The sequence below is a fragment of the Pangasianodon hypophthalmus genome, chromosome 26 (genome assembly GCF_027358585.1).
Source record: "Pangasianodon hypophthalmus isolate fPanHyp1 chromosome 26, fPanHyp1.pri, whole genome shotgun sequence".
NCBI classification, from domain to species: Eukaryota; Metazoa; Chordata; class Actinopteri; order Siluriformes; family Pangasiidae; genus Pangasianodon; species Pangasianodon hypophthalmus.
The window spans coordinates 2,382,453-2,393,749 of record NC_069735.1 but is presented as its reverse complement, the minus strand read 5'-3'; the positions used below and the strand labels follow the sequence as shown (position 1 = coordinate 2,393,749).

The 11,297-nt window shown below is 37.0% G+C and overlaps 1 protein-coding gene across 1 annotated transcript; it reads left to right on the top strand.

The window, feature by feature from the left end:
• The first annotated feature begins 6,342 nt into the window (after window positions 1-6,342).
• On the top strand, window positions 6,343-10,119 carry LOC113535761 (C-type mannose receptor 2-like). The gene is made up of 6 exons (XM_026929274.3): window positions 6,343-6,418; window positions 7,634-7,675; window positions 7,922-8,308; window positions 8,593-8,955; window positions 9,066-9,428; window positions 9,507-10,119. The coding sequence occupies exons 2-6, from the start codon at window positions 7,636-7,638 to the stop codon at window positions 9,509-9,511; spliced, it is 1,158 nt and encodes a 385-aa protein (XP_026785075.3). The 5' UTR covers window positions 6,343-6,418; window positions 7,634-7,635; the 3' UTR covers window positions 9,512-10,119.
• Window positions 10,120-11,297: the final 1,178 nt, after the last annotated feature.

The following is an 11,297-nucleotide window of genomic DNA, read 5'->3' as shown; positions in this document are numbered from 1 at the left end:
AACAAACAAACAAACAAACAAACAAAAACAATGCAGCTTGTCATGATACACAGAAACCGCAAAGCGTGAACTTCTCTGTCCTGAAGAATTTCCTATGTCAGAAAACCTATAGCTTTACATCTGACTGTCTGGCTGTTACAGTGCACTGACACTGGAGACTCCTTCCATAAATGTTATGTAAATGATTGTGACATCAATCTAACACACACACACACACACACACAAATAACCTGGACTTGCACACAATCATTGCAAAGATACCAACCCTTGATATTTTGTGTGCATGATGTTCGGGTTAAGATCTTGTTCTGGTTTTTTATATTTTAGTTTTAGTTTTTATTCTAGTTGTCTTTATCCCTATCCAGATAGGATTACATGTACATTCGGTCCTGGGGTAATTTCCTGTTTTACAGGTGCTCCTCTATGACTTTATTTCCGGCCTGGTCGGTGAAGTCCTCCAATCACCTAGGGGTGATTTACAGAAGCCAATTTACCTCCCGACATGTTTCTGGGAGATAGAAGGAAACCAGAGAGCCCGAAGGGAAACTAACACGGACAAAAAGAGAACACATGAAACTCAGCACAGACAGTAACCCGAGCTCAGGATCAAACACTGCATACTTATTTCAACTCTGAATAGAGCTCATAATGAGTTTTACACGTTGTATTAAACTACATTTTTAATTGTAGTCTTTGTATAACTGTAAGCCATAACACTGCAAATATATATGAATATGAGATATGAAAGCTGAAAGTTCTATTATAGATTGTAGACAGTGTTTCACCTCTAGTGACCTTTTGCTCTTTCTTGTTACCTTCTTGTTTTGTTTTATCTATCAAAAGTGTGTTTCATTCTTTCCATGACTGTGTGTATTTGGCTGTAGCTCATCATACTACATAATCTTGTTTGTTGCTAAAAGACAGACTTTACTGCCCAGTTAGATGAGTCTCATACATTTCTAGATCATTTTTTTGAAAAACATGGTTTGAGAAAGGGAGTGGGAACTTCAGGAGGAGGGCGTGGGAAGGAAACCAGGAGGGCCAAGGTGACATGCCTCTTGTCTTTGAGCACCAAGTCACTTCATCCGCACGTATAGCAGTCTTGATCCACTATATCGCGGCACTCATGAGGGAAAGACTGTTTACACCTGCTGTAAATTCTCTTTATAATTATGATATTTTATTAAATACAATGGTAGAAGACTTCGTTCGAGGACATCGTTCAAGCTCTTGCCAGGTAGAATCCCAACAATGCCACAGCCATCCGTAGTCAGGAACCAAGGCAGCAAAATCCCATGCTCTGTAGGTGGGAATTGAAAAAAGTATATCTCAAAGGAAGCACAGGCTAGCCTTCACCTTCCTTGCTTGGTAACTGTCTCATGATAGAGGAGAGCTACCCGGTGGGTGGGAATTGGCAGGCAACTAAATTGGGGTGAAAAAAAAGCGAGACATAATTGTTTTTTGCTTTTTTTTTATAGTGCTGCATGGGGCTTTTTTATCTTGTGTGTATATGTTATCAGACAGATCATTCCACACAGGTGCTGAATAAAGACACACACAACCTGCACTGCTCTAACTGTCGTCTCTGCAGGTGTGGCTGGTTCAGTTTCTGCATTGTTGTTTTCATTCTTTGCCTTTAGTACTTGTGTCTTAATACGATGGGAGTGCTGGAATTTTAAGCAGCATACATGTGTCGTATGGGTCCTTGGAGGACTAGTGGTTAGGCCACAGCGTTCTCACCGCTGCAGCCTGGGTTTGATTCCTGGCTAGGGAACCGACCCCAGCCACGGGGGTTGTGTGTAACAGTGCACTCTCAGAGCTGCTCCCATGCCTGGATAAAACTGGGGAGGGCTGTGTCAGAAAGGGCATCTGGCATTTATATATATATATATATATATATATATATATATATATATATATACATATATATATATATATATATATATATATATATATATATATAAACTGTGCCAATTCAAATACGCAGACCAATGATCTGCTCTGGTGACCCCTAATGGGAACAGCTAAAATAGGAACAACAACAACAAACATATGGCCTGTGCTATGATGTTATAATTGATAGTCAAATAATTTCTCTTTTAACAGAGAATGTGTGTTGAGTTTTATGAGTTGTATTTAGCTAAATTTCAAAAGTATTCTTCGTATAATTCTAAGCTATAACATTAAAAAAAATACAAAAAGGGTGAATGAGCACAGTATTTTCTGTAAGCACTTTGTATGTTACTTTCACATGTTGTTTAATGCAAATGATTCTACCACTTTCATAATTCCTTGCCATTCGTGTCACATTGTATAATACTGTGAGACCTTTAAAACTGATAAGATCGTGTGTGTGTGTGTGTGTGTGTGTGTATGTGTGTGCATGTGTTATAGTGTATGGGTAAAACCATGTATCTAGAGGGTGAATTTTGGGAGGCTACCCTTTTCTCACCATCATGAAAGTAGACACAGGAAGTAATGCAAGAAGGTGAACCAATTACATTAGTTTGTATGCAGCACTAAGCACAGATAATTTCCACGCACACACACAGTCTGGACCCTCACCATGGTTTGGTTGAAGCGACTCCCAGAAAGTGTGAAAACGACCTTATTGTAAACATGTTAAGCTTTGGAGCTTATGCTAAATGCTAATAATGCTGTTTTTTTCTTTAATTTATGTAGCACCATACTCAATCTAAAGACGTTTTACAAATTCAAATGAGTACACAAAGACAAAAAACAGATGGAAAATCAAAAGACAGTCGAGCCATCAGAAGTTCATCGCATAGTTTTGCAGAGTCCCACAGTCCTACCCCGCACTGTGATACTATACGTAGTGATTGCAGGAACTAATCACCTCTGAAAGACCAAAGACAGGAAAATACGCTGCTCAAGCTTGGGCCTGTAGCTGGAGAAAGGACTCTGAGCAAACCTCAGCAAATCTAACCATCCTCTGAGACTCATTACATTGCAGCGTAACACATTCAGAGGAAAGCGCCAACTTACCTCTTCCCTTTTACCTGAGCTCACGATTGGCTAGTGCCCGCTCTGATTGACAAGGGAGACAGAATAATGCTCTCCCTCCAACCCAGAGAACATGGGCAATTCTGCTCTATAGGACTCATCAGGAATCACACTTGCAATCTTCCAATGATTGGCTGAACGCTTTTCTGCAAAGTCATGTATAAACGTATTAGTAGCTAACGATAACATTACAGAAGTACTATACGATAACATTACAGATGTACTACATTACAGAGTTGTGTAAGTGACCATGACTGCTTTTTTTTTGAACTGTTATTCAAGGAAGCATATGTAATACTCATGCTCTAAGTTAGCAAACACCACAAATCTATTTAAAAATGGCATACCTGGTGTTTTTTTTTTTACCTGGTGTTACATATAAATCATCACATATTCTGTAAGTGCAGTGGGTAGAGTTGCTGCCTCTGTGTAGTGTTTTGCATGTTTTGCAGTTTTTCATTGGACTTCCTCCAGATTCTCCAATTTCCTTCTACTGTCCAAAAAAAAGGTGGCTTGGTGTAACAAACGCCAAGATGGGCGAGGAGGAGGCGGGAACCATGTGTGGAGAGACTCTCTCTCTCTCTCTCTCTCTCTCTCTCTCTCAGGCATCTCCAGCCACTCCTTTATCACTCTCTCCCACTGATTAGACAACTCAGTGCCAGGCATCTCAGTGCCAGTGTGCGTCCTCACGGCCTGGCCCCTCCCGCCTCCTCGTCATGCTCCTCTGCGGCCAGATTCAGGCCTCTGGCCTGACGTACACCTCCTCCTCCACCTTCAGGAGGAGCGGTGCTGCCCTTTCGGCTACGCCCTTCGGCCAGCTAGCCCCGCATCCTGTTCCAGTGTGTTGGTTGTACACATTTTTTATTATTTATTTATTTTTTTAAATAGTACGCAGCTTTATAATATTTTTGGTTACACAAGCATGTATAGACGTACAGTATAATACCATAAAGTCATAATTACAGGATGTTTATAACAGCTAAATACTTTGATGTTAAACATATTCATGATTCAAGATGCAATTTCTCTTGCTTAGTTCTCTATTTTATTTATTTCCTCTCAAAATTGTATGTTTGCATATATGAATAGATTGTTGCTTATTTTTAAATTGTATTTTTTAATCAGGGGTGGGGGTCTCTCTCTCTACCTGTCATGTCAGATCATTTGACTTTTAATACATTTGAATATGGAGTGTAATGATAATTGGAAATATTTTCTCTTGCTAGAATAGTGTATACAGGGTGAAGGGGGTAGCAAATGTAGCTTTGGTTATAATTAAATTTTTAAATTATTTTTTATTCCTTAGAATTCCTACTTATTTTTCAGGTGCTCACTGCTGCACTTTCTGACATGTGAGTCACTGTTTCTTTAGCTTCCATCTTCAAAAGAAACCAACATCCTTAGAATCATCTGTCACATTTGGAGAGTGGAAGATGTTTGGCCTATGAGCTAGTTGTTTTCTTGTAGCCAACCATAGAACCATACACACTCAATGAGGCGAAATAGCCAATCAGACAGACTTTCTTTATTTCCAACAGAATTTACACCAAACCTCAGATAGGTTTCAAGTGGCTTGCATACATACAGTATGTTCACCTACTTGAACCTTTCCATATTTTTTAGCATTACAAACTGGAACTGAGATGGACATAACTGAGATTATATGTCATGAATCTACACAAAAAGCACATCATATTTTAGACAGTGTGAAAATGTTGATTAGTTGTTGATTAGCAGTCTGTTTCAGTATTATTCTTTTTTTAATAACGAAACGAAAAGGTTTTGAGTTTGACACGTGCTTTAGAGCATCCTACCATTAGCTGCTCTTCTTCCTGGCCTTAGGAGAGGTGAAATCTTTGATAATGTCATTGAAATCCATATCTCAGGTGGCTCAGTCTCTCATGTCGAATAGGAGAAAGCAAGTGCCTTTTTTTTTTTTTTAAATTAAAGGCACTTTAGAAAGGAAAGTGCATCCCTGCTTTCTCATGCTATAATCAGGATACTTCATAATTGTCAGTCATGCAAGTGACATGAACCTCAACCAACCAGGGGCCCCATCTGAGCTCAGGCTCTAGGGCTTCAGCCCCGGCTAGCCCTAAATATAACTCGGGTCTGCACTCAGAAGCCCCTTCACTGGCATTTACTTATTGTAAACATATGAAGGTGCAGCGTATTTAAAGTGGCTATATTATTACTGTTGAATTAACTATTATAGAGTGTCATTTTATTATAACAATAATAATTCTATTAAATGAAGCACCAGTCCAACAGACAAAATAATCTCAGAATGAGATACTTGATCACAGTTGTATCAACAAGACAAAAAAATATAAATAATTTGAATAATTTCCAAAAAAATATAAATAATTATCTGAAGGTTTTGATTTATATCAAATTAGGTGAATATGTTGATAGTTGTAGAACTTGACAGTAAGTAAGCATCCTTGAAACTCATGCTCTAAATCCATCTAAAAATGGTATATTATACTGTTATATTAAAAAATTCAGTTAAAATTTTATTGAGACCACATTTGTTTTTACTCTATTAGAGAAATGGTGTAAGATGGTACATTTAAATCAGCACATACAGTATACTGCAGCTTTTGGATGAAATAAGAAAAGGCCAGTAGGGGCACAGTGTGCAGTGTGTAGCGGTGCTGTCTCACCACTGTCTGTGTAGCGTTTTGTATGTTTTCTTAATTTGCATGAGCTTTTTCCAGGTTCTCAAATTTTCTTCTACTGTTCAAGAACAGGTGGATTGGCTATGCTAAATTGCCCACTGATGTGAAGAAGTATGTGCAGCTTCTCCCACCTCGTGCACCTAGTGTTCCTAGGATTGGAATCCGGATCCACCGCAACCCTGATTAGAATTAAGTGGTTACTGAAGATGGATGGATGAATATACGAATATCTACCTATATGAAAAAAATTAATCAATGAATGAATGAATAGGATAAGATCATGCAGAAAGCACCCTTCTCTACTGTGAAATACATTTTTGGATATCTGGGATGTAAATGATTATTATTCTTAGAATATGCAAAATATATCCTTATCTCTGTAAATGACACCCCACTGATGCTGCTGAGGCAGTAGGCACATGCAAAACAGGTCCTTTTCCATGTTATTGCTTTCCAACTAATACAGAGTGTACTGTTATGCAAGTGCACAGAACCTGAACTGTATTGAATTTCAGACGACGCCACTTTCTAGGATCGTGCACAGGTGGAGATGGGTGGAGATGGGAGGAGATGGGCGGAGATGGCCAGAGATAAGTGGACCAAAAAGAGACAGAGATAAAAGAAGAGGACAGTGAAATACAGCCACATATGGTCCAGAGAAGCAAACAGGAGTACATTAAGAGAATCAAATACGGAAAACAACAAACATTCTGGTAAGGTTTACGCTTACTCACTTAACAAAAAATATAGAACTAACTTGGCTAACTTGGTATTGTTTACTTGTGCATCCATTTGATAACAACAATTAAAGCCTGATTGTGTGTATACAGTATAACACTGGTGCAATGCAAGTGTATCTTTTATCTATTTAGTACACTAACTGTATCTGGAAAGTATCTTTGTTATTATTGTAGTTGTTTTTTAGTATAAATACTATCAAATTGGCAACATTGTCAGTATGATACTTGAATTCTTGAGTTTACAGTTAGTCTTAACTAGAGACGTGCAAGGGACTGTTTGTTTATATTCGCTTACAATGACCTCATTTATCAATCTTTTAGTAAAGATGCATGTGAATGTTTGTGTAAGTCAAACTGAACAAGAAAATTCTGTGGGATTTACAAAAGTTTCGGAAACACTGATTTTCTTTGTACTCGTGTACAAATATTGATCACCCTTAATACGCAAAGTGTGTTCCCGATGCTACTCATTTGCATGAAGCGATGCCCAAATCTCTCTAAAAGTGCACAGACAGCTGGGAGCACAAAATGAACAATCAGAGTAAAGGCTGAAAGGCAGAAGTGGAAGTTATTTTGACTCTCTTCTGTGCCAATAAAAAAATAATAATCTATAATATTAATTAGAATAAGTGTGCACTAAATCTTCTGTCAGCTGAGGAATTTGTTTTATGCCATTTCATTTGTAATAATTGAATGATTAGTTTTACTTGTCTTAATTTATGGTTTTGTGTTGGTTTGCTTTCTTTATTTTTATTATTCTGCAATTATTGCAAATATAAAATAATAAAATAGCTGGTTTTACTGATGGAAAAGAAAAAGAAGTGCAGATCTGGTTTGATAAGACAAAATGTCATTTTCACGTGCTATTAGTGGAACTGCCATTAAGGTATTTTATAGTAATGTTATGAATATGACTGGATGTAATTGATGTAATCTGTGGCTTGAATGATTAAATTAAAAAAAAAAAAATTTAAAAATCGCTCCTAGTGTTGTCTGGCATCCACAGATCACACAAAGATTTTTACTTACTACATTTCCTCATCTCTCCCAAAAATGAATGCATGGGTACATCACTTTGCAGTGCCACAAATTTGTGTTAATAAACATGGTCTTTGTTTGCTCAAATCATGTATAATGTTTATATGTATAATATAGTAAGGTGTATGCATATGTGTTTTTTTTCCACAGAAATGGATCAGAAAGGCATTTCTATAATCTTGTTTTACTCAGGTCAGTGTGTGGCCACAATAAGTTTTATGTAAATTTGTGTTTATGGATGAATCCTGATTAAGACTCAGACTTAGTAAAGACCAGGTTTCATTTTTAGGTTGTTTAAGACTGTCATGTGTCATACTTGTGCATTAAGCTGTTAAACATTAAACATTATTGTATTTTGCATGTAATCATATTATGAGACATTACTTCTGTTCTGCTATACAATGTTTTATTAAGTCTAATTTTTTCTGCTTTTCACAGTTATATATGGTGTAGGAGCATATATTCCTCATCGCTATCACTTTGTGAATGAGAATAAAAACTGGAGTGAAGCTCAGACTTACTGCAGAGAGAAATACACTGATCTCGCCACCATCAGCAACATGGAAGAGATGAAGAAGCTGAATCACACACTGAAGAAGGAAACTGCAGAGCAAGCTTGGATCGGTCTACAGAGAGAGGGCACTGGGGAATGGCAGTGGTCTCTGGCAGACCAAACTTTCTACAGAGACGGAGACACTTACAGAAACTGGAATAATGAAGACAAAACGAAAATTGGAGAGAACGAGTTCTGTTCTGACATGGCAAAGGATGGTTCTTGGTATAATTGCAGATGTAATGTGACATTACCTTTTGTGTGTTATGAAGGTAAGAACTTTGTTAATAATAGGCAACAAAAAAACTTAATGGTTTTACAGTAATGAAAAATGTCTGGAGGATCTGTGTGGGAAATTTACTTTTTTATTGAATTTTTTTCAGGTAATGTTCTTTTAATGGCAGAAATCTGATTTAGTCATGAATGAGTTATTCATGATGTATATATATATATATATATATATATATATATATATATATATATATATATATATATATATATATATTATTTATTTATATATTTATATATTTGTATTTACATACATATATTTTTTCAGAAAAGGACACAGGCACTGATGAATACAAAATCATTAATGAGAGTAAGACCTGGCTTGATGCTCAGATCTACTGCAGAGGGAAACACACTGATCTGGCCAGTGTGAGGAATCAAAGTGAGAATGAGAAAATCAAGGGACACATTGACAAGGTAGTGGGTCTTGGTGTTTGGATTGGTCTGTTTTATGACTTCTGGAAGTGGTCAGATGGGAGTATTTCCTCATTCAGACACTGGAGATTTGACCAACTGAATAATACACATGGTACTGAGAGGTGTGCTGCAATGAATATGACTGAGAAAAAGGAGAATCTCACCTGGAATGATGAGAACTGCAACAAAAGCTTTCCATTTATCTGCCATGAGAGTGAGCTAAATTACAATGATTCATCACTGGTTCTATGTATTTATATTTTTCAATTTATGTTTTCTGTAAAACTGTCCATCTGCTCATTAGTTCTCTACTTGTTTCACAAGATAAGCTGATCCTGATTAAGCAGAATCTGACCTGGAAAGAAGCTCTGAGATACTGCAGGAACCATCATTACAACCTGGTCTCAGTGCGCACTGAGGAGATGCAGCTCTGGGTGAAGGAAGTGGCTCGAAACACCTCCACTGAACACGTGTGGCTCGGCCTGCGTCACACCTGCGCTCTGGGCTTCTGGTACTGGGTGACTGGAGAGATGATCTGCTACCAGGACTGGGCCCCGGGGAATGGGACAGGGTTCGAAGACTGCAGCAGTGAGGAGAGAACCGGAGCAGTGCAGTCTGGAGGAGAGCAGCAGTGGATCAGCCTGCCTCAGAGCTACACACTCAACTGCATCTGCTCTACCTATGAAGGTTAGTCAGTGTGTTGTTTTTGTTTGTGCTATCATAAATATCTAACATTTTATTCTTTATATTTTCAAACATATGAAGGCTGAAGACAAGTTGTGGTCCATCATCTGTATCCACCATCAGCTGATCTACACCAATATCTCATTTTTATTTTTTTTATAAACATTATTAATATATTCTATCCAAATGTTTAATCCTATATTTACACCATATATCATGGATTTTTTTTTTTCATTTTACGTATGTTCATGCAAGTTGCACTCACTATGTTATATCTGTTTTCTTCATTAATAGAAGGGGGTTTGAGGTAAACAAGATGAAATGCATTTATATCTTTCATACTGTATGTTCAAGTGTGTTGTCTGCACACATTTGTTATTATTATTATGTTTTTTTTGAATAGATAATTAAAGTGTAAGCAGCTTTATAATATTGTAGGTTACACAAGCATGTAGACATACAGTATAACACCATAAAGTCATAATTACAGGATGTTTATAACAACTAAATACATTTTTCTCTCAAAATTGAATGTTTTCATATATGAATAGATTACTGATTATTTTTTAAACTGTATTTTTTTCTAATCAGGGGTGGTAGTCTCTCTATACCTGTAATATCAGATAATTTGACTTTTAATACATTAGAATATGGAGTGTAATGAATATTGGAATTATTTTCTCCAATAAAATGAATATTTTGACTTGAATAGTTTGTTCTGTGTTAATTTAGCAAGAATAAGGTACTTTCCAATATAACAGAATAATAACTTTCCAGTTTTGGTTATGTTTAATGAAGGTATGGAATAATTCATTTATGAAGGTCTATTTAGGTGAATTGTCAGCATAGTGGGATATAATGTGTTGTAATTTCTAGTACAATCTATTCAGTATTTCTAATTCTAAATCTAGTTTTAAAATCATGACACTATAGGTAAAAATCTAACTAAAATATCTTTAGTAGCTGTCTATGAACACAGTGTTTTCAGTAATGAGGTTAGGGACAGTGTTCGTCACTCCTAGTGACCTTTTACTCATGTTACTTTCTCTGGTGTTGTTTTATGAAAATGATTCTGGAGGCCACAGAGGGACTCAACGGTCTCATTTCCATAATTCCTGGGCAGTGACGAGACACTGTGTGATGCTGTGAGCCTACAAAGATCTGATAATAGGCTAATGTTACACTCTGCTAGTACAGATAATAATGTCACAAAACATGGCACTTCTGAGTAAACAATGAAAATTATTTCCCCCTTTTTTTCTTGACATAGAAGAAATTTGTCATATCATCTCAGTATAAATACACCTGTTATTTTTCTTCAAATAACAAAGACTGCATGTGACCTGACGATCTTGAGAGTAATAAAAAAAACACACCAAGATATCCTGAGTTTTCTCAGCTGTGTGCGTATACTCAGGATACAATTTATTAGGGCCAATCCATGAATCGTGATCATAGCGGGGTTCAGAACACAAACAAGTATAATCCACATTTAAAAAAAAAAAAAACAGGACTAAGGGCCAAAACCTGGAAATGCAGAGATTTCTCAGATCTTTACTGATACAAAAACATATTTTGCAGTGAGACAAAGACACAGAAGCTGGATACAGTTGACCCGAGTGGAGACACCACACTGTGCACTCTGAGTGGGAATTCAAACCCCCCTCTCTATTATATCTATATGCATTATATTATAGATGGATGACATTATATCTGTCTATAGAGTAAAGAACTCTATAGCGTGCACTGATTGACACCTTCACTCCCACTTCGTTCTCTGCAGCCTCACTCGAGTGCCACTTCCTGCTTGGATCCCACTGTGCCTAAGCTGCAGCTAATTAGCACGCTACCATTTCAAAATAAAGTCAACAA

Coding starts and splice junctions, on each gene's coding strand:
- LOC113535761 (XM_026929274.3), top strand. CDS start 7,636: ATGGATCAGAAAGGCATTTCTATAATCTTGTTTTACTCAG. Junction 7,676..7,921: donor TATAATCTTGTTTTACTCAG/GTCAGTGTGTGG, acceptor TGCTTTTCACAG/TTATATATGGTGTAGGAGCA. Junction 8,309..8,592: donor ACCTTTTGTGTGTTATGAAG/GTAAGAACTTTG, acceptor ATATTTTTTCAG/AAAAGGACACAGGCACTGAT.